The 23,007-nt window shown below is 54.4% G+C and overlaps 2 protein-coding genes across 3 annotated transcripts in view; one reads left to right on the top strand and one right to left on the bottom strand.

The window, feature by feature from the left end:
- ACO2 (aconitase 2) overlaps nucleotides 1-12,513 on the bottom strand; it is a 41,647-nt gene extending 29,134 nt beyond the window's left edge. Inside the window, exon 1 of one of the 2 annotated variants that reach the window (XM_002721389.5) lies at nucleotides 12,360-12,513. In XM_002721389.5, the coding sequence (XP_002721435.3) occupies nucleotides 12,360-12,449 (90 nt within the window). In that variant the 5' untranslated portion in view covers nucleotides 12,450-12,513. The other variant, XM_070052976.1, reaches the window with a different exon arrangement.
- A 230-nt stretch (nucleotides 12,514-12,743) lies between these two features.
- Nucleotides 12,744-22,183, top strand: PHF5A (PHD finger protein 5A). Its single transcript, XM_002721390.5, has 4 exons — nucleotides 12,744-12,987; nucleotides 13,368-13,391; nucleotides 13,768-13,934; nucleotides 21,596-22,183. Exons 1-4 carry the CDS (start codon nucleotides 12,936-12,938, stop codon nucleotides 21,683-21,685), a joined length of 333 nt encoding a protein of 110 aa, XP_002721436.1. The 5' UTR covers nucleotides 12,744-12,935; the 3' UTR covers nucleotides 21,686-22,183.
- The last annotated feature ends 824 nt before the right edge of the window (nucleotides 22,184-23,007 follow it).

Below are 23,007 nucleotides of genomic sequence, written 5' to 3'. Positions count from 1 at the left end.
CCACCATGGAATGCCATCCCATAGTTCTTTAAAAAGACTGTGGGGAAGGCATTTAGCCTGGTGGTTAGATGCTGGTTAAGACACCTATATCCAGGGCAGGTATTATGGTGCAAGTTAGGCTGCACTTGAGACACCTACCTACCCAATCAGAGTGCCCCAGATCCAGCTCTGCCTCTGCTACCAATCCAGCTTCCTGTTAACGCACCTGGGACACAGCAGATCATGACCCAAGTACTTGGTTTCTACACTCATGTGGGGGACCCAGTTAGAGTTCCTGGTTCCTGGTTTCAGCCGAATCCAAGCCCAGCTACTCCAGGCATTTGGGGAGTGAGCCAGTGGATACAAGAGCTCTCTCTCTTCCTGTCATTCTGTTTTCAAATAAATAAATCTTTAAAAGAGAAAAAAATAATGCGCACAGCCTGCATCACATCCCAGTTTTCAGGTGCAATGCCTGGCTCCAGCTCCCAGTTCCAGCTTCCCACTGATGCAGATCCTGGAGGCAGCAGTGAAGGATCAAGGGACTGAGATGCCACTCCCGGCTTTGGTGAGTCTAAAGCCAACCCTCGTGAGCGTTTCTAGAGTGAACCAGGGGCTGGCGTTCTGGTGCAGTGGATTAAACCACCGTCTACAGTGCCGGCACCCACTTCCCATCCAGCTCCCTGCTAATGACATCCCACACAGGTGCCGGCTCACATACTGGTTGCTCCCTGCTGATCGCGCCTAGCAGGGCAGCAGAAGATGGCCCAAGGACGCGGGCCCCTGACACCTACCTGGGAGACCCAGAAGGAGTTCCTGGCTTCGGCCGGGCCCAGCCACAGCCGTTGGGGCCATTTGAGGATTTCAGCCTTCTCTGTGGTATTGAAGTATTTATAAGAACACTCGCATCGCTGTTTATATGGCTATAAATACACGCCTTCTCTATTCTAAGCATCCCCGGAGCACTCCCTCTGCTTCCTCACTGTACACTCCAGTGAGAGCTGCAGCAGCACACCAGCAGTCACGTGCCCTCAGATCTGGTTGGGACACACAGCAGCTGGCTCCCTGCTACACACACCTCAGCCTCCCTAACTGCCTTGAAGACAACAGCAGCGCAGAGACAGGAAGTGGTCTGCCAACACACACAGCTGGGAGTCTAGGGTCCACGCCTCCTCACTGTGTCTTCCCAGCCTCTCCTCCAGGCCCAGCAGCCTCCTCAGGGGCTCTCACTCCCAACTGCTGCCCCAGCTGCCTTTCTGGGAGTCTAACTGCTCAGTCCGGTGACGGCCCACCCCGGGTAGAGTGGGCGACAGATCTCCAGGGCTCCCGAGGAGAAGGGGAGGCTCAGAGGATCCTCGCTTCCCTGATACAGAACAATGAGCAAACTGTACAGGAGGAAAGGGACCCACAGGGGGGACAGCTACCCATGACTGGGCAAGAACAGGAAGGGGGGTCCCCGCCAGCACTGTGGTGCAGGTTAAGCCACCATCTTTGATGCCAGCACCCCATTTGAGCACCTGTTGAAGAACCGGCTACTCCACTTCCAATCCAGCTCCCTGCTAATGTGCCTGGGAAAGCCGTGGAAGATGGCCCGAGTGCTTGAGCCCCTGCATCCAAGTGGGAGACCTGGATGGAGTTCTTTTAACTCTGCTTTTCAAATAAATAAAATCTTTTTTCGATGATTTATTTACTTATTTGAAAGGCAGAGTTACAGAGAGGAAGAAATAGTGAAGAGGTCTTCTATCCACTGCTTCATTCCCCAAATAGCAACAGCAGCCAGGGGCTTCTTCCGGGTCTCCCACATGGATGCAGGGCGCTAGATCAGAAGTGGAGCAGCTGGGACTCAATCAGTACCCATATGGGATGCCAGTGCTGCAGACTACTGCTTAAGCCTCTGCTCCACAGTGCTGGTTCCCAAATAAATAAATCTTTAAAAACAAACAGCAAAGGGGACTGGGGCTGTGACACAGCGGGTCAAGCCACCACTTGCAGTGTCAACATCCACACCACAGCACTGGTTCCAGTCCCAGCTGCTCTGCTTCTAATCTACCTCCCTGCTAATGCTTCTGGGAAAGCAGTGGATGATGGCCCGAGTGTTTGGGTCCCTACAACCAACATGGGATACCTGGATGGAATTCTAGGTTCCTGGCTTTGGCCTGGACCAGACTTGGCATTTGTGGCCATTTCTGGAGTGAACCAGCAGATAGATAGATCTCTCCCTCTCTCTCTGTCACTTGCATTTCAAACAATTTTTTTAAAAAAAGATTTATTTATTTATTTGAGAGACAGAGTTACACAGAGAGAAAAAGAGATCTTCCATCTGCTGGTTCACTCCCCAAATGGTGACAATGACTAGGGCTAGGCCAGGAGCTTCTTCCAGGTCTCCCACACAGGTGCAGGACTTAGGTCACCTTCCAGTGCTTTCCCAGGCGCATTAGCAGGGAGCTGGATTGGAAGTAGAACAGATGAGACTCGAATCGGGGCCCATATGGAATGCCGGCACTGCAGGCCGCAGCTTTAACTTGCTAAGCAACAGTGTTGGTCCCGCAAATAAATAATCTTAAAAATAAATAAATAAATAGGAAGGAAGGAAAAAAGGGAAGGAAGGAGGGGAGAGGGCAGGAAACCATGCCTGGTCTTATGCCATCTTCCAATAACTGTGCCAAGAAGGAATGCTACATGTCATTTTGTCCATTGTTTGATAAGACAGCCTCAGAAGAGAAAGTCAAGTCCATTAAAACGTAAGTTTCATGAGGACAAAAACCTCGTCTATTCTGATCACCACTAGAACTCAGTGCCCAAGGCAACGTCTGACATACAGTTCAAGGAACACTTGGTGATGAAACGGATGAAGGTAGAGCTTCATTGTGCTTTCAAACTCTGATCATATGTGCCTCTGGCAGAGGCCATAATGAGTCATCAGGGCCAGTTCAGAGCCAAGGCACTGGGATGTGAGTCCGCCCCGTGGCACGTCACACACCCTCACCCACTCAGGACTCAGCCCCAACGTGGTTCAAGTCAGACACGCTGCCTTCTCTTCCCAAAGGATGGAGACTTCCCTTGGGACACTTGTGTCCTGAGAACATCCAACCCAAAGGGACGGCCAAGTCTGTGGGCAGGGTTCTGTTCAGCCTGCCAAGCACAGCTGCACTGCCGGTTAGGAAGCCACGTGCTGGTGGGCACGGGCCCTCGGAGCAAGCCGAGGAGCTCACGACGGCTTGGCTGCTGGGGGAGGCCCGGTCTCCACGAGCGTGCACTGTGGAAACACCCCCAGACAAGAACACGTCACAGAGATGGCATCCGCCCCAAAGCCGGGGGCAGCTCGGGAAGCACCTCAGCGCCCCTGGCGGGGGAACCTCAGCCGGGATTCTGCTCTGCGCAGACTGAGAAGTAACACGCGGCTTGTAAATGCGGGGGCAGGTCCGGACGGACAAACAGAATTCCTGCAGTGGCTGCCTCTGGAAATTGGGATGGAGAGGCGGAGCTTATAGAATGTATCACATCTATAAGGAAAAAAATGTCTTGAGAAGCAGAGCCTGACTGCTGGGTCCTGGGCAGGCACCCAGTCAGTCCTCCTGGGAGCACAATGCCCGCCTGCCTCTGCCCTGGGGGAAGGGCTACAGGCTGCTGCTTTCCCACCACGCCCTCGACTTCTCCCTTCCCTGCCGCCAACCACCACTGGCCCAGAGCGGGCCCCAAGCATCAGGCCCGCACATCTTGGACCTGCAAAGGCCTCATGGAGCCACTCACCGGGCACCTGAATGCTCACCACAGTCCTCCACCTACGCAGCCCACCTCCGGGGTGAGGACGCCACACTCCACCTACGCAGCCCACCTCCGGGGTGAGGACGCCACACTCCACCTACGCAGCCCACCTCCGGGGTGAGGACGCCACACTCCACCTACGCAGCCCACCTCGGGGTGAGGACGCCACACTCCACCTACGCAGCCCACCTCGGGGTGAGGACGCCACACTCCACCTACGCAGCCCACCTCCGGGGTGAGGACGCCACACTCCACCTACGCAGCCCACCTCCGGGGTAAGGACGCCACACTCCACCAGAAGAAAGGAGAACTTCAGGGTTGTTGGCGGGGGGGGGGGGGGGGGGGGGGGTCAGTCCCCTGCTTCTTCAGACCACAGCTCCAGAAGGCTTCAGGCTCACAGCTCTTAGCGGCTAGCTGCCAGACCCCGGCACAGGAGCCTCAAATGAGCCTCAAATGGGCAACACAGGTGTGCACGTCAAGCAACACCCTCCCCCTCCCCCTACCTAAGGAGGCATCTTCCCACACCGCCACTGCGAGGCTTCTAACAATCGTCTCCCAGCCCCGGTAGGCCAGGCTGGCATTTCTCCCAAGAACCCACAGCCAGAAGCTTCTCCCCTGCCAGCAGGCAGCCAGCTGGCTTGGTTGCTATGCGACTGGCAGAACAGAAGTGATGCCGTCCTCTTCAGAGGCTTGGGAAGGGAGCAAGGTGCCTGTCTCTCCAAGTCACAGCCTCTGTCAGGCTCCAAAGGCAGCAGGGAACAGGCTGGTACACTCACTCGTCTGCCTACTTCTCTGGCTGCTGGCGTCAGCAGCACAGACTCCAGGTTTACTGTGAGCTGCACACAAACCCCCAGGCCTGCGCTGGCCCCCACTAGGCAGATCCACGCCAACACACTTGCGAAGGGCATCCTGTGCAAGCTCACAGGTGGCCGTAAGAGCGCCCAGAGCTCAGTGACGGACACAGCTGCCTCTGTGAGACCCACACCGCCGCCCTCTCCTTTGCCAGCCTTGCTGGTGTGTGGGGCAAGAGGTGATCGCAGTTCCAGAGACGTCTCCTACACCCGAGTGGCCAGGAGCCAACCGCACTGTGCCCTGCTGCAGAGATCCGCTTTCTACTCTGGGAACCAGCCTGGCTGAGCAGCAGAAAGCCTGGGTTCTGCAAACAAACGTGCATCCAAAGCTCAGCTCGCTGCCTGCCGGCGGAGACCTCTGACGCACTGTTTATTTAACCCCTCTGGGCCTGCGTTGCATCACTATGAAAACAGGCTAATACGACCTGCTTCTTAGGGTTGCTGTGAAGGACACATGAGGCAATATTTTAAAACAAGACCCAGTTCTGTGAGTGGTGCAACGAACGGGCCTGCACACTCTGCATACGGCAGCTAATGTGGCTTGCCCGTCCCTCGAGACTGGGTCTGGTCTCTAACCACCACCGTGGCAGTGGCAGACTACATTCAGGGGCCAGGACAGGCGGGTGAGCTTGCATTCAGCCCCCCCCCCCCCCGCCCCTGCTCCTTGCTTTGGCCCAAGGTCCCACCGTTCCTTAAGCGACTGCTCCTCCTAGCACAGAGGTGTCCTCACAGGCAGGTCCCTGTCCACACAGTTCTGCAGCTCCCTCAGTGGACAGGCAGGACACAGCGACGCGTGTAGATGACACACAGATGCCCAGGGACAAGGCCCTGAAGAAGTGTGTATGTGAGAGATGTTAAAGGACTCCTGCTGCCTCGTTGGGACCGCTCACAAGCGCCCATGGAGTAAAGCTCCCAGTCAGAAACACTCTCAGCCTCTGCAAGGAGAAAGCAGAAACAGCCTCCTAGGCCTCAACTCACCGAGGGCCGGGGCCTTAATGTCTGGGCATAAGTGCAGCAAATGTGGTTCTGGGGCGCACTTCCCCAGTCAGTCCTGCCCTTCAGCTCAGAACCCAGAAAAGGGGCAGGCCTCCGGCACCTGGGACATCCACATCCCCTATCTGAGTGTCAGGTTCAAACCTCAGCTCCTCCACTTTTGGTCCAGCTTCCTGCTTTCCGTGAACCCTGGGAGGCAACAGATAGTGGCTCAGGTGCTTGGGTCGCTGCCACCCATGTGGCAGACTCAGATGGCATTCTGGGTTCCTGGCTTTGGCCTGGTCTAGCCCTGGCTGTTAGACATTTGAGGGGTGAACCAATGAATGGAAAATCTCTCTCTCTGCTTTTAAAACAAAAAAGTGTAAAAAAAAAAAAAAAAAAACCACCAAGAACTGTCAGATTCATTTTTCCCTCTTCCCCCGACTGTCAGAGCAGTGTGATAAGGTCTTCCAGAACCACCGCTATCCGGGTAGACAAGCAACTTCCCGAGAACCGGTCTGTTTTAAGCACATGAGCAGAGCCAATGGAGGCTGCAGGCAGAGACCAACGTGCTCCAAGTGCCTATATCCTGCACCAGCTCACCCCAACCACTTTATACACAACCCCACAATTGTCCCGTGAGGCAAAGGGACAGAAGGTACTGTGTGCATCTTACAGGGAGGAAACAGGCTGTGCCCAAGGACACACAGAAAGGCCAAATTCCAGACCTGGCTCCAAACTGGCGCCCCTGGCTTTGGGCCACACTTGCAGAATGAAGCCAGGGAACCCACTCTCTGTGCCTTTCAGGACTTCCAGAGTAAAGCGCTCTGCAGCTCCGAGGGACAGTCGCAGGGAAAAGCCAGTCCTGACTCGCGGTTCAGAAAAGCTGTATTTCCAAAATATACAAACTATTCACAAGGGTCAGCACTGCGGCACCGCGTGATGCCAGCCTCCTAAAGCAGAGCACCAGTTCGAATGCTGGCCACTCTGCTTCTGAGCAGTCCCCTGCCAACGCACCTGGGAAGTGCACGGCGGCCCAGTGCACTTGGGTCTCTGCCACACACTTGGGAGACCTGGATGGAGTTCCTAGAACCTGGCTTCAGCCTGGCCCAGCCCCCACTGCTGACGCCATTTGGGAAGTGCACAAGCTGATGGAAGATACGATGTGTGTGTATCTGTCACTCTGCCTTTCAAATAAACAAATCTTAAAAAAAGGGAAACGATTCACAAATCTTTACGGCATGTCCAGGAGTTTCAAGCCTCCCAGTGGGAGGGCAGCTGTTACTCCATTTTGCTGACGTGTGATCCAGGGCCACGCGGCTTCGGGCCTGGAGAGAACCCCCCGTCAGTCAGCAGTAAATCATGGGTTGAGTAGGCAGCAGAGGAAGTCCCCCTGAAGGCTCTGATGTTCCATGTGCCTTTTTTCTTTTTCTTTTCTTTTTTTTTTTAATTTTTACTTGAAAAGCAGAGAGGGAGGCAGACAGAGATCTTCCACCTGCTGGTTCCCTCTCAAAAGCCCACACAGCTGCGACTGGGCCTGGCCAATCCAGGAGCCCAGGACTCCATGGGCGTGGCAGTTCTTGAGCCACCACCTACCATCTCTCAAGCTGTGCATTAGCAAAAAGCTGGAATCGGAGCAGAGCTGCGACTGGAACCCACGTCACACAGGATGTGGGCTTTTTTTTTTTTGGACAGGCAGAGTGGACAGTGAGAGAGAGAGACAGAGAGAAAGGTCTTCCTTTGCCGTTGGTTCACCCTTCAATGGCAGGAGCCAGGTGCTTCTCCTGGTCTGCCATGGGGTGCAGGGCCCAAGCACTTGGGCCATCCTCCACTGCACTCCCGGGCCATAGCAGAGAGCTGGCCTGGAAGAGGGGCAACCAGGACAGAATCCGGTGCCCCGACCGGGACTAGAACCCAGTGTGCCGGGGCCGTAAGGCGGAGGATTAGCCTAGTGAGCCGCGGCGCCGGCCCAGGATGTGGGCATCTTAAGCACTCCGCACACGCCTGCCCTTCCGGGGGTTTTCCCTACGCTCGGAGCAACACTCAAATTCCTGCTCCCGCCTCTCGCTTAGACCCTCCTCTCCTGTGACACCCCACCCACGCTTATCCTCACGGCTATCCACTGCTCTGCACTTGCTGCTCCTACTGGAGGCCTCGTCTCCCCAAACGCCAAATGGCTGCTTTATGAGTCTCAGTTCAGATGTCACCCCTTCAGCTACAGCTGCACCACACCTCCACACCTCCACCCTAGCCCATGGTCCTTGCAGTACCCCACGGCAGCAATTTTCTCATTTGTCCACTTGTTGGGGCCACTCGCATCCTTCTCAAAGGGCCAGGGTCAGGGTCCTGCTCCACTTTTGATTCTAGCTTCTGCTAATGTGCACAACGGGAGGCAGCAGATGATGGCTCAAGTAGTTGGGTCCCTGATACCCATGAGAAACCCAGATCGGGTTCCACATTCCTGGTTTTTGCCTGGTCTAGCCCCAGTGTTGTAGGCATTTGGGGAGTGAACTAGCAGATGGAAGATCTTTCACTCTCTGTCATCTCCCTCTCTAATTCTTTCAAATAAATCTTTAAAAAAAATTTATTCATTTATCTGAAAGGCACAGGTAGAGGGAGAGAAAGGGAGAGATCTTCCATCCACTGGTTCACTCCCCAGGGGCTGGGGTTGGGCCAGTCTGAAGCCAGTAGAGTCCTCTGGGTCTCCCACATGGGAGCAGGGGACAAGCACTTAGACCATCCTCCACTGCTTTCCCAAGTGCCTTAGCAGGGAGCTGGATCAGAAGTGGAGCAGCTGGGACTTGAACCAGTGCCCATATGGGATGCTGGTGTCACAGGCAGCAGCTTTACCCACTATACCACAATGCTGGCCCTCAAATAAATCTTAAAAATTAAAATAATCTATTAGAATATGTAAGTTTTCAAAAATAAAGATTCCTTTGAAAGGCAGAGTTACAGACAGAGAGGGAAGGAGGAAGAGACAGACACAGATAGATCTTCCAACCACTAGTTCACAACCCAAATGGCTGCAATGGCCAGGGCTGCGCCAGGACGAAGCCAGGAATCAGGAGCTTCATCCAAGTCTCTGACGTGGGAGCAGGGGCCCAAGCATTTGGGCCATCTTCCTCTGCTTTTCCCAAGAGCATTAGCAGGGAGCTGGATCAGAAGTGGAGCAACCAGGACTCAAACCAGTGCCCACAGGCAGCAGCTTAACTCCCAGTATCAAAACGCCAGTCCCAAAACACATGTTTTTAAGTGATGCTTGAGAGAGAACTTCTGCAAAAGATGTCAGACTCCTTCAGTCAATTTGTCATCCCAGATTCACATGCAAGAAGTTACCTGACTTCCCCAAGGTCACATGGACTCAGCACCCCTGCACCTCAAGGCAAAACCAAAATCTACAGTCATATGCACAAAAATAAAGATTAAAAACCAGAAAGAGGGGCCAGCACCGTGGCGTAGCAGGTAAAGCCCCTGTCTGCAGTGCCGGCATCCCATACGAGCGCCGGTTTGAGTCCTGACTGCTCCACTTCCAGTCCAGCTCTGCTGTGGCCTGGGAAAGCAGCAGAAAAAGGCCCAAGTCCTTGGGCCCCTGCAACCACATGGGAGACCCAGAGGAAGCTCCTGGCTCCTGGCTTCAGATTGTCACAGCTCCGGCCACTGGGGCCAACTGGGGAGTGAACCAGCAGATAGAAGACCTCTCTCCCTCCCTCCCTCTCTCTCTCTCTGCCTCTCCTTCTCTGTGTAACTCTGACCTTCACATAAAAAAATCTTTAAAAAAATCAGAAAGTAAACCATAAATTTTAAATTTTTTATTTATTTGAGAGACAGAGTTACAGACAGTAAGAGGGAGAAACAAGGAGAAAGGTCTTCCTTCCGTTGGTTCACTCCCCAGATGGCCACAATGGCTGGAGCTGTGTCAATCCAGGCCACAGAAGAAAGCTTGATCTGAAGAGGAGCAGCCGGGACTAGAACCGGCACACACGCGGGATGCTGGCGCCACAGGCAGAGGATTAACCTACTGCGCCACAGAGCCAGCCACAAACCAGGACTTTTCAAAAAAACAAAACCTCACCTCCCATCGCCTCCACTTTGTTTCTAATCTTACTACTTGGTAGCAGGTGATATCAAACAAACAATAGTAAACTTCAACTTGGCACTGTTCTCCAGTCACAGAGCATCAGCAGTGTCTGGGTCACTGACTTCATGCCAAAGCCCTCAGGCTTGGGAATCAGAAACAGGCAGAATCAGAATCAGATCTGCCAACAAGCAGCGAGAAGGTGGAGGCAATCTGAACAATACACAGGATACTGTGTGGGCACTGCCCCTGGAATCTAACACGACTGACACACTGCTGTGCAGGAACCTTACGGGGGGAAGCGGCTGAGAGGCTGAGTGTCCTGCCGAAAGTCCCAGTTACTGAGCAGGAATTCAATCCTGGCAACCAGCTGCCAGAGGCCACGCTCAAAGCTGACACCACGCTTCCTCTCTGATCTCTCTTCATCTTTAAAACAGAGCTGACAGATGTGCCGCATCTTCAGGGTCTAGTGAGGGCACTGGCACACAGTAAGGTCCATGTCAGCCATTGGCCTTGGTAGTAGTAACAGCCAATATCCCATCTTCTACCTTCACCCTTGTCCAGCCGCTGGGACACAAGGCTCTCTGGAGAATATATCAAAACACAGCGGAAGGGGCGGGCACTGTGGCACAGTGTCAGCGGGCCAAGCTGCCGCTTGAGACTCCCACATTCCACATCACGGTCTGGTTTGAGTCCTGGCTCCTCCGATTCTGATCCAGTTTCCTGCTCACAGGCCTGGGAGGCAGAAATGACGGCCTGAGCACGTGGGTCCCTGCCACCCATGTGGGAGACCCAGTTGGAGTTCTTGGCTCCTGGCTTCAGCCTGGCCCAGTCCTGGCCATTGCAGCCATTTGGGGAGTGAACCAGCAGCTGGAGGATTTCTTTGTCTCTACCTCTCTCTCTCTCTTTGTAACTCTGCCTTCAAATAAATAAAGATTAAAAAAAAAAAAGATTGGAACACATGATGGCCACAAATACATTCTACTTGCTCATCACTCTGCAACAGTCCACGTACTCGGTAAACATTTGTTTAACGGTGATAAGCCCCATGTGATAACTGGGATTCAGGAAATAATCTGCTCAAGGTCACAGGGTCAGGGCGAACACAAATTACAGTCCAGATCACTTTTCAGTTCAAAAATGCAATATTATTCCTTTCTTCCAAGCTTAACAAACCAGGTATCCTATCAAGTAACTGCCTGAGGGCCGGCACTGCAGTGCCAACATCCCACATTTGAGAGCCGGTTTGAATCCCAGGTGCCCTGCCTCCCACCCATCCCCTCCTACTGAACGCTGGAAGGCAGAAGACAGCCCAGGACCTGGGCCCTGCCACCCATTTGGGAGACCAGGATGGGGTTCCTGGCTCTTGGCTTCTGGCTTCAGCCTGGCCCAGACCTAGTTGGGAAGTGAACCAATGGGTGGAAGCTCGCTCTCCTGTCTCGTTCTGTTGCTTTTTTGAATAAATAATATACATCTTTTTTAAAAAAAATCACGAGTAAATAAATCTTAAAAAAAAAATCTTGACTCCATTAGATCAAACTGTTTCTACATCAATAACCTGGAGAGACAATTCAGTTCAGACCTCTCGCCTCTGCTCAGAATTTGAGACCAAAAGTATTCTGGAATAAATGATTTTCCTGAAGCCATATGGTTTAGAACTCCAGCGGTGCGATGAAAAGTAACACAATGTGAGGGTACGCATTCAACTTCTTTATTGATTCTACCAAGTTGTGCTGTTTGATCCAAAGACTCACAAAGCTGATGGCTAAAAGTTTAACAGAAAATGTCTACAGACACTTGCTTTCTTAACTTTTATTAACGAAACACACATTTTGACATTGAACTTTTGAATACGTCAAGTTAGGAGTGAGAGGCCATCTGGCAGACACAGCCTTCCGGACGGCTCCCAACAGAGCCCTCAAGGTCAGACTGCTCGGTCCCCTTAGCTGTCTATCTAGGACTTGAAAAGCAACTAATTCTGAGCTCAGACGCGCCATTCTGTAGTCTGGCAAGTGCAAATAAGCGCACCGCAGCTCGGTGAGAGCAGGCTGACCAGCAGCAGAGGGGCGGCTTCCCCCAGCCATCAGGCGAGCCGATCAACCCACTTCGGTCTCACCGGGTGAGTATACGAAGCGACCAGCATACAGCAGCCCTGCAGTCTGCTGAGAAGCTGACTACGCGCTACCTCCGGCAGCCGGAAAAGCCCCTCGAATTCGCGGCTGCACGATCGGGAGGGTCCCCAGAAATGGATTAAGGGACTAGCGCTTCCTCTCCAGCCTCGAAGCCCGGCAACCGCGGACGCACTCGGCTCGCAGGCCCCCGCTGCGGAGCGGGGAGCGAGGGCGGCGGGCGCTGGGCCTAGAGCGCTCAACAACCACGGCGCCCCCCAAGTCACCTTGCCCTCACCTTGAGAAACGGGAAGTCACCCCACGGGAGCGAGGGCTGCCGTCCTCGGAAAGGGGGGAAAGGTGTCTCTACTCTGCACCGGCCGCCACTCACTGGGCCCACGCTGCCTAGCGGGCAGGGAGGGACTGACGGCCCGGGGACGCCTTGACCTAGGGCACTGGGGGAGCGGGCACCGACTTACGCCCGCAACCCGGACGGGCACGCGAAGTCAGCCCGAAGACGCGCCCGCCTCGCCTTGCCTCGCCCACTGCCGCGGGCATAGCAGGAGGCACCCCGCCCCTGTGAACCCACAGGGCCCTGAGCTCTCTCACCTGCAGCCGGGTCACCAGTAGGCTGTAAGGCGCCATTTTGTGCACTGACAAAGATGAGGTCGCGTGAAAGTGACGTGCCACCGGGCTCATTTATAGCCTACGGCCAGGGGCGTGGCCTGAAGAGCGACACGTCATGGTGGAGGCGGGGCTTCCCTAGGGGGCGCCAAAGTGCTGCCAGCGCAGTGGGAGGAGCTCAGGGATGAGAAACGGACACGTGAAAGGAAGATATGCCTGAAAGTACGTACGGATACGGTAAACTAAAAACCGAAATAAAAAACTTGCATAATTAAACACCGCGAACAAAGATGTTATATCCAAGAGCAGATTTAGGTTATCTCTGCCATCCAAGTCTGGGAGGCTTTTTTTTTTTTACTTTAAGACTTACATGAACCTACCAGGACCTGGCCTCCCGCAGCTCCAGAAACTCTCGCGAGAGCGAGCGAGACTCGGTGCAGCTTGTACTTGCTGATGGAAGCCTCGACGACCAATCACGGCGACCTGGAGGCAGGAACAAGAGCGGGGTAAAGGGCGGACGGAAGTTCCCGGAGCTTCCGGTGGCAAGCTAGGGTCGGGGCTATGGCCAAACATCATCCGGACTTGATCTTCTGCCGCAAGCAGGCCGGTGTAGGTGAGACAGCGCCTTGCCCTCGGCTGCCTGGATAGGGGGGTTGTTCGAGCGGGGGGCCCGGGGACTTCCACTCCATCCTTAGGATACTGCCTCAGGGCAGCCCCGTTTCCCGCCTCGGCGGTCGCGGGTATCGTAGGAGCGTGCCAGTGCGTGGCCTGTGCTGTGGCCCGCCGGGGGCGCACGTGCTGGGAGTCGGATCAGGCGGCCAGGGGCCGGGGCCGGGGCCGGGCGCCGGGCGCTTCGCTTCAGATCCAAGTCCGTAGTGAGACAAGGGCCATCCCGCGGGGCTCTGCTGTCCTCGCCCCCGCCCCGACGCCCAGCCCCAGGAGCTCCTCTTGATCAAAGCCTTCGCTCTAACGCTGTTTGCGTTTCTCTTGCAGCCATCGGAAGACTGTGTGAGAAATGTGAGTGGAACACGCCTTCCGCCCCCCACCACCCAGGGTTCCCGTGGCCGCCGGGGGGCTTCGGGGAGATGTGCCTGGGGGCGCGCGAACGCCGAACGCCAGGCTGCTGCCGGGGCCCCTCCGCCTTCCCGCATGCTTGGGGGAAATCTGTGGGCTCTGGAGGGGAGGGTCCCAGAGCCGTGGGGACCCGCCCCTTGCACACACTCAGCTCCTGGCCTCCCTGGTGCGGCTCTCGGGCCCTGACAGGTGTTCGTTGACCGCTTTTTATTGCTGTTAGTATTATTATTATTACCTGTGGAGGAGATGGAAGTGGATGCCGGCGTAGACGGAGGCCGAGGTACGCAGCAGGGAGCGTGACTCGGGTCTCTGCTTGCAGGTGACGGCAAGTGTGTGATCTGTGACTCCTACGTGCGTCCCTGCACCCTGGTGCGCATCTGTGACGAATGCAACTACGGCTCCTACCAGGGGCGCTGCGTGATCTGCGGCGGCCCCGGGGTCTCCGACGCCTACTACTGCAAGGAGTGCACCATCCAGGAGAAGGACGTGAGTGTCTGGGCTGTGCTCTGAGCCTCCCAAGGCTTGGCTGCCCACAGCGGTCTCCTCTGGCCGGTGGAGGGTCCTGTGTTCAGCTGGCCGCCCAGGTTGTAATGGCTTCACGTTCCCTGAGCCAGGCTGGGTGTGGTCCGCGAAAGGGCAGCTATTCTGGACCAAAGACAGAAGTGCAACAGGAGCAAGTCCTTGTGGACACCAGCAGTTTGGGAGCGCCGTCCCTCCTGGCTTTGGTGTCTGATTACTCACGCAGACGCAGCCTCCTGCACTTGCTAAGTCCTAGCACAGCGCGTGGTGTGCATTAGCTGCTCGGTGTTTTCCTTGGATCGAGCATGGCTGTTGGCTGATGTGATAGCAGCATTGACATGGAGGCAGTTCAAGTTGGCTTTTTGTTGCTTAAGGAATACGACTTTTTTTTTTTTAAGGCAGAATGACAGGGAGAGTGATCTTCCATCTGCTGGTTCACTCCCCAGATGCATGCAACAGCTGGTGCTGGGCCAGGCAGAAGCCAGGGACTTGAAACTCCCTCTGGGCCTCCCACATCGGTGACAGGCACCCAGGTACTGGGGCTGTTGCTGCTTTCCCAGGCGCACTAACAGGGAGCTGGGTCAGAAGTGGAGCAGCCAGCTAGCCGGCGCCGCGGCTCACTAGGCTAATCCTCCGCCTAGCGGCGCCGGCACACCGGGTTCTAGTCCCCGTCGGGGCGCCGGATTCTGTCCAGGTTGCCCCTCTTCCAGGCCAGCTCTCTGCTGTGGCCAGGGAGTGCAGTGGAGGATGGCCCAAGTGCTTGGGCCCTGCACCCCATGGGAGACCAGGAAAAGCACCTGGCTCCTGGCTCCTGCCATCGGATCAGTGCGGTGCGCCGGCCGCGGCAGCCATTGGAGGGTGAACCAACGGCAAAGGAAGACCTTTCTCTCTGTCTCTCTCACTGTCCACTCTGCCTGTCCAAAAAAAAAAAAAAAAAAAAGAAGTGGAGCAGCCAGGATATGAACCTGCGCTCCGGTATGGGATAGCAGTGTTGTAAGCCTTAATGCACTGTGCCCATGGGATGGTTCAAGTTGATTTCAGCTTTAAGTCGCTAAGGAATGAATGCTGGGGCCAGTGCTGTGGTATAGCCAGTAAAGCTGCCACCTGCGGAGCTGCATCCCGTATGGGTGCTGGTTCGATTTGGCTGCTCCACTTCCAATCCAGCTCCCTGCTAATGTGCCTGGAAAAGCAGTGGAGGATGGCCCAGGTGCTTGGGCCCCTGCACCCACATGGGAGACCTGGAAGCAGCTCCCGGCTCCTGGCTTCGGACCAGCCCAGCTCCGGCCATTTGGGAAGTGAACAAGCAGATGAAATATTTCTGTCTCTCTCTAACTCGGACTTTAAATAATTATATACATGGGTGTGTGTGTATGAGTGGATGCTGTGTTGGTTTCATATTGCAGAATTGATTGCACATCTGCCTCAGACATTTGTCCCTTGACATTATGTAGTGGCAGTAGTGAGGTATTTGACTCACTGAGCCAGATGCCAGGGAAAGGCCTTGTGGATCGGCGCCAAGGGCAAGTTCTGTCCTTTATATTTAGAATAGTACTGGCAACAGGGCTCTTACTGATACAGACCCACGAATCTGCTTCTTCTCAAGACGAAGGCAGTGGGGATTGTGCGGCAGATTGAGCTGCTGCTTGGATGCCCACATTCCATATCAGAACACCATTTGCAGTCCTGACTGCTCCACTTTTAAATAAACAAACAAAAATCATTATTCACTTATTTGAAAGTCAGAGTTAGAGAGATCTTCCACCCAGTGGTTCACTCCCCAGATGGCCAAAATGGACAGGGCTGAGCCAGGCCAGAGCCAGGAGTTTCATCCTGGTCTCCCATGGGGGTGGCAGGGGCACAAGCACCTGGGCCATCTCCCGCTGCTTTCCCAGGCCATTAGCAGGGACGCTGGATTGGAAGTGGTCCAGGACGCCAGCACTGCGGGTGGCAGCTTTACCTGCTACACCACAGCACCAGCCCCCAAGATCCTTCCTTGCACCATCAGATCATGTGTTGCTTATGGAGATGAGAAGGGCTGTAAGTAGAGTGTCAGACTCTGTTTCAGTTGGTGATTTGCACATTTTCCTGCCCTCGACCTTGATTTGCATTTACCTTTGACTTTCAAATCATGTTCCTCTTTCTAAAAATGAGGTTGTAGTCTGCCAGCTGGATTATACTGCTTTAGAGAACGGATCTTGATTTGATTTGTGTATTTGTTTCTCTTTTTCACTGGTTTTGTGTGTGTGTGTGTGTGTGTGTGTGTGTGTGACAGGCAGAGTGGACAGTGAGAGAGACAGAGAGACAGAGAGAAAGGTCTTCCTTTTGCCGTTGGTTCACCCTCCAATGGCCGCCGCGGCCGGCGCGCTGCAGCCAGCGCACCGCTCTGATCCGATGGCAGGAGCCAGGTGCTCATCCTGGTCTCCCATGGGGTGCAGGGCCCAAGCACTTGGGCCATCCTCCACTGCACTCCCGGGCCACAGCAGAGAGCTGGCCTGGAAGAGGGGCAACCGGGACAGAATCCGGTGCCCCGACCGGGACTAGAACCCGGTGTGCCGGTGCCGCAAGCCGGAGGATTAGCCTAGTGAGCCACGGCGCCGGCCTGTTTTTGTTTTTTTGTTTTTTGTTTTTTTTTTTGTTTGTTTGTTTTGTTTTGTTTTAAGATCTATTTATTTTCATTTGAAAGTCAGAGTTACACAAACAGAAGGAGAAGCAGACAGAGAGAGGTCTTCCGTCCACTGGCTCATTCCTCAACTGGCCGCAACAGCTGGAGCTGGGCTGATCTGATGCCAGGAGCTTCTTCCAGATCTCCCATGTGGGAGCAGGGGCCCAAGCACTTGGGCTATTTTCCACTGCTTTCCCAGGCCACAGCAGAGAGCTGGATTGGAAGTGGAGCAGCCAGGTCTCGAACCGGTGCCCATATGGGATGCCGGCACTGCAGTAGTGGCTTTACCTGCTACGCCACAGCACCAACCCCGATTCCCTGGTTCTTGCTACCGTGCCTGAGAGGTAGTGTGACCGCAGTATACATGGGTTGGTGCTGGCCCTATAAATTATCCATAGGAGTCCCCTTCCGGGGTGTCTGGTACCTGGTGTTTGGTAATTACAGTCTATAAGCAGTGAAATCATGGTAAGGTGAACAATGAGAAGAGTACAGACAGTTCTTACACTAGCTAGAGTGCATTTAAGGACATTTTCTTGAGCTTTTGCAAGGGTATAACTGGAGTTCTTGTCTGGCATGGGATTGCAACTAGAGAATGCGTAATAGAGGTTCAGTGCTGTCTGGCCGCTCTGCACGTGACAGGCGACCTGATCCCCTGGCTGCCCGGGCCTCACTGCCCCCAGGATCCCGGCGTCACTCCTTACTTTGCATTACCTGGCAGTGTCCTGAGGCTGAGATGGGCCTGGCTCACGTTGACTTCGCACCGTTTCCGGGGAACACGAGCAGTCCAGTGACACGATGCAGCCTCTCAGCCTTCCCGATCCTCGTGGAGATCAGTGCCTGTGCAGAAACCTTCCTGCAAGCAGAGCGGCCCCTTTATTGTTCTCTTGCAGCCTGCATAATTTATAAGGTGATCAGGCCAGTAAGCTAAGCTGGGTGCTCTCATTTATAGTTTTTCAAAGCCACTGGAATAAGCAGGCGTCGAGCACAGCGGCTGTGCGTGTTGCTGCCAGGTTCTCGCTGGCAGTGCCTTGCGGGGCAGCGCCACGTCGGTCCCCTGACCCGTGATTCCTGCACTCCTTGAGCTTCTCATTTCCCTCACTCCTTCCAACCAGAAAATGAGGAAAGGAGCAGTAACGGGACGGAACTCGTGCGGCGTGTAGTGCCCGTGAGAAAGCTGAGGCTTAGCGAGGTTCGAGAACTTGCTCCAGGGTCACAGGCCCAGGAAGCTGCGATCTGGGATCAGAACCTAGGTCTGTTTGACTCCGTATGTCTCAACCATTTTTCATTATTGCCCACTTAAACTTTTCAGAAACTTCTTTTTTCTTGGAGAGAGACAGAGAGCTCCCATCTGCTGTTCACTCCCCAAATGCCTGCAGGGACCAGTCCTCAGCCAAGATCAAGGCCAGGAACCAGGAACTCAATCCAGGTCTCTTCCATGGCTGTCCAGGGCCCAGTCACTTCAGCCCTTACTGCTACCTCTCAGGGTCTGCATTAGCAAAAAGCTGGAGCCGGGCATGGAACCCAGGGATGCAAGTCTCGTAACCAGCATTTTAATCTGAATGTCTGCCCCTGAATTTTACTTATTTTTTTTTTAAGATTTATTTATTTATTTGAAAGTCAGAGTTACACAGAGGGGAGAGGCAGAGAGAGAGAGATCTTCCATCCGATGGTTCACTCCCCAGTTGGCCGCAATGGCGGGAACTGCGCCAGTCCAAAGCCAGGAACCAGAAGCTTCTTCCGGGTCTCCCACGTGGGTGCAGGGGCCCAAGTATTTGGACCATCTTCTACTGCTTTCCCAGGCCACAGCAGAGAGCCAGATCAGAAGAGGAGCAGCTGGGACTAGAACCGGCACCCATTTGGGATGCTGGACCTTCAGGCCAGGGCGTCAACCCACAGTGCCAGCCCCGTCTGAATTTTACTTTAAACTGATTAAATTGTCTCTCTGGCACAGAGGGGCGGGGTGAGCTTCAGATGGCCAATCACCGTAACCTCCAAGATGTTCTGGCCCCTTTGTGGGCAGCGTCGTCCCGGTGGAAGATGCCTGGTCTCGCTCAGAGCAGTGAGCCCTGACCATCTCCTGGGGCCTTCCCTGCTTGCTGCTGCACCTGTGTGTACTCCTGTTACGTGGAAAGCAGGGCACTCCAGTGCAAAAGATCACTTGAAAATTTTCAAAGTTAACTCACAGACTTGCCATTCTTTTCAACTTCCTGAGCCATAAGTAAAGACTTGGGGACACAGGCCACCCCCGCTCGGTCACAGTCTCCTTTAGTCTTCTCAGCTCTTCTGCGGAGGCTCTGGCCCTCAGCGACTGGCTGCTGACCGGCCCTGAGCGGGTGTCCGCAGGACGTCGTAACGGCCCCGCTGCCCCGCAGCCGTGACGGCAGCATCTCCAGCGTTGGCGGCATTCACCCATGTCTGTTCACGACCAAGTCCACGATTTATCAAGGTTGACATCTGGGCAGACACTCTGGCTCCTCTGTTTTTTTCTGAAGATTCATTTATTGGTTGGTTGGTTGTTTGAAACAGGGAGGGAGAGACAGATCTTCCATCCACTGGTTTTATTTCTGTTTCTGTTTCTGTGGTTGGAATGGCCTTTTGGTTACCACACGAAATGAAGCCGAGCAGGGGATATGACAGCTGCCCCTGGGGAGGCATCCGCAGACTTGCTCACTGCCCTCCCCTCCACTGGTTTACTCCCCAAGTGGCCAGGACCCAGGGACTTGGGCCATCTTCACTGCTTACCCAGCTGGATTAGCAGGGAGCTGGACTGGGAGTGGAACATCCAAGATTCCAAATGTGTCATGTAGGAGCGCTGCAGGCTGAGTGCTAGACGGTGGTGATGGCTCAACTAGTGGAGTCCCTGCTACCCACGTGGGAGACCTGAATTCCTGGCTTTGGGTCAGCCCTGGCTTTTGCAGTCGTTTGGGGCATGAACTAGTAGATGGGAGTATTCTCTGTCTCTTCCTCCCAAATTAAAACAAGGGGCCAGTGCCTGCAGTGCCGGTATCGCTTATCAGTACTGGCTCAAGTCCCAGCTGCTTCACTTCCGACCCAGCTCTCTGCCATGGCCTGGAGAGGCAGCAGAAGACTGGCCAAGTCCTTGGGCCCTGCACCCCTGTGGGAGACCGGGAAGAAGCTCCTGGCTCCTGGCTTCAGATCAGCGCAGCTCTCACCATTACAGCCACTTGGGGAATGAACCAGCAGGTGGAAGACTCTGTGTAACTCTGACTTTAAAATAAATATATAAATAAATAACCGAAAAAACAAGTGTTCAGCACCAGAGCCCGCTACCTTAGCTTAAGCTCAGTAAGAATGGGAAATGGGTCCATCACTTGGTGCCTCCCAGGAATCTCGACTTTGCAGACGACCTGATGCAGTTCTCGTGCGGCACGCGAGGAGGCTGAGTCCACAGCCGCGCAGATCAGCACACAGCTCAGGCTGCGCGGTCTCACAGCACCTCTGGGACGAAGAGCACGGTCATGTCACCTGCCCAGGTCAGGGGAGACAGCAGGTTCCTCGTTTGCACAAGGACGTTGGTGACACATTACAGAGCTTATTTGAGTTTACCTACAGCCCACTGAAGGGCTGGCTCCCTCGGTACACCAGGCTCGATAGGACTAGTGTGGCATGTGCCGCAGGTGTTCTGAAATACCCCTCCGTGCTACTGTGGGCTCTGTGCATTCTTCAGAGGTTTTTGTGGAGCGTTGATGCCAATCCCCAGAAGAAAAAATCGGCTAAATTAAAAATGAGGTCGCTGGGGCCAGCATTCTGGCACAGTGGATAGACCTGCCTCCCGCGAGGCCGGCTGCCCCACTTCCAATCCAGCTGCCTGCTGATGCTCCTGGGAAGGCAGCAAGACCCACAGGAAGCTCCTGGCACAGCCGCAGCCATTGTGGCCACTGGGGTGCGAACCAGCGGATAGATGATGAGTCTTGGGGCCGGTGCTGTGGTGTGGTGGGTAAAGTTGCTGACTGCAGTGCTGGCATCCCATATGGGCACTGGTTCGAGTCCCGGCTGCTCCACTTCCGATCCAGCTCTCTGCTATGGCCTGGGAAAGCAGTAGAAAATGATCCAAGTCCTTGGGCCCCTGCCCCACGTGGGATACCCAGAAGAAGCTCCTGGCTCCTGGGTTCGGATCAGTACAGCTCCGACCATTGCAGCCAACTAGGGAGTGAACTAGTGGATGAAAGACCTCTCTCTCTGTCTCTCTCTCTCTCTCTCTCTCTCTCTCTCTGCCTCTCCTCTCTGTAACTATGACTTTCAAATAAATAAATAAATCTTAAATAAAGTCTTAAAAGATAGTGCTGTTGATCTGTTTTGCTTGTTTTTCCTAAGGTTTATTTATTTATTTGAAAGGCAGAGTTACAAAAAGGGAGAAAGAGAGATCTTCTATCCAGGAGCCAGAAACTCCATCCGGGTCTCCCACTTGGGTACTAGGGCCCAAGTACTTAGGCTGTCTGCTGCTTTCCCAGACACGGTTCCTGTGGGATGCCAGTGTTGTAGGCAGCAGCTCGACCTGCTGTGCCACAACGCCACTGCCAGCACTGGTTGATCTGAACCTCCCGTCTGAAGGAGATAGATGCAAAGCCATTTATTGCCCTCTGGATGATCGAGGAGGTGCTTAGCTTTTGTTCTTCCTTAAGTGTGTGCCTCTTTTTTGTTTTTAATTAATTTATTTATTTGAAAGGCAAAGGGACAGAAAAAGATCTTCCATCTGACAGTTAACTCCCCACAGTGTCCCTGACAGCCAGTGCAGGACCAGGCTGAAGCAAGGAGCCAGAACTCCATCCATATATCCCACATAGGTGACAGGAGCCATTTATCTGAGCATAGCAGGAAGCTGGATCCAAAGCAGAGTGGCAGGGATGTGGGACGCGGACATCTCAGGTGCCACTTAACTGGCTGTGCCAAAACACCTGCCCCTGAAATCTCGGAAACTTAACCGCTTCTTCGTTCTGTTTTGCAGAGAGATGGTTGCCCCAAGATTGTCAATTTGGGGAGCTCTAAGACAGATCTCTTCTATGAACGCAAAAAATACGGCTTTAAGAAGAGGTGATTGGTGGGTGTCTCCTTCCTTCCCCCACCAAGCTGCCACGGCTGCCAGAAAAGACACCTACGACCCAGCAGAAGGGAGCCCAGCCCGGAGCGTCCACCACCTTGCCGCTCTCCCTCTCCCTCGCCCGGGGTGGGGTGGACGGAAAGGGTTCTTCACAGCCTCCTGGCTGGCTTAGGAGGGAAGAGGTGATCATGAATTCAAGAAGGGCCCTGTTCCCCACGCGGATGTGTTCTGTCTGCACCGAGAGCTACACGGGCCTGGACCATTTCAGCCTCCTGTCTGAGCGCTGACCACAAGCGCCCCATGGTGAAAAGCCTGGGCCCGCAGCAGCTCTAAAGGCGGGTGTCCACGTGGCCCTCGGCAGGCGCGGCGCGCACGGCCGTGCTGGGTGCTGCGTCTGGCAGTGCCTGCAGGTGGTGCGGGCTTCATGTTTTCTTAGAAGTTGGAAACCCTTCCTGTTGCTGTTACATCAATAAAGTTGGTGTTTCTTTTCTGGTATTCAGTCACCTTCAGCCTTTAACTTCTTTAAAATTTGTCTCCTGGGGCTGGTGTTGGGGCCGGTGTTGTGGTGTAACAGGTTCAGCCGCCATCTGCAACACCAGCATCCCATATGGGTGCCAGTCCGAGTCTCAGCTGCTCCACTTTCTCTTTTTTTTTTTTTTTTTTTTAAGATTATTTATTTATTTGACAGGTAGAGTTACAGACAGTGAGAGGGAGAGACAGACAGAAAGGTCTTCCTTCTGTTGGTTCACCCCCCAAATGGCCGCTACGGCCGGAGCTACGCCGATCCGAAGCCAGGAGCCAGGTGCTTATCCTGGTCTCCCATGCAGGTGCAGGGCCCAAGGACTTGGGCCATCCTCCACTGCACTCCCGGGCCACAGCAGAGAGCTGGCCTGGAAGAGGAGCAGCCGGGACTAGAATCCGGTGCCCATATGGGATTCTGGCGCCGCAGGCGGAGGATTAGCCAAGTGAGCCACGGCGCCTGCCCTCTCTCTCTCTCTTTTTTTTTTTTTTTTTAAGATTTATTTAGTTTAAAGGCAGAAGCAGAAAGAGAAGTCTTCCATCTGCTGGTTCACTCCCCAGATGGCTGCAACGGCTGGAGCTGTGCCAGGAGCCAGGAGCAGAATTCTTCCAGGTCTCCCACATGGGCACAGGGGCCCAAGCACTTCAGCCATCTTCCATGGCTTTCCCAGGCCATAGCAGAGAGCTGGGTTGGAAGTAGAGTAGCTGGGACTTGAACCAGTGCTCATATGGGATGCTGGCTCTGCAGACCAGGGCTTTAACCCACTGTGCTGGTCCCATCCACTTTCAGTCCAGCTCCT

The sequence above is a fragment of the Oryctolagus cuniculus genome, chromosome 11 (assembly GCF_964237555.1).
Source record: "Oryctolagus cuniculus chromosome 11, mOryCun1.1, whole genome shotgun sequence".
NCBI classification, from domain to species: domain Eukaryota; kingdom Metazoa; phylum Chordata; class Mammalia; order Lagomorpha; family Leporidae; genus Oryctolagus; species Oryctolagus cuniculus.
Note: the sequence above shows the minus strand (reverse complement) of the source record. Positions and strands in the feature narration are given on the sequence as shown.

Excerpts from the sequence above, each read along its gene's own strand:
- PHF5A (XM_002721390.5), top strand. The coding sequence starts at position 12,936 with ATGGCCAAACATCATCCGGACTTGATCTTCTGCCGCAAGCAGGCCGGT. Across the intron at positions 12,988-13,367 it reads CCGCAAGCAGGCCGGTGTAG|CCATCGGAAGACTGTGTGAG; the intron begins GTGAGACAGCGC and ends TTTCTCTTGCAG. Across the intron at positions 13,392-13,767 it reads CGGAAGACTGTGTGAGAAAT|GTGACGGCAAGTGTGTGATC; the intron begins GTGAGTGGAACA and ends CTCTGCTTGCAG.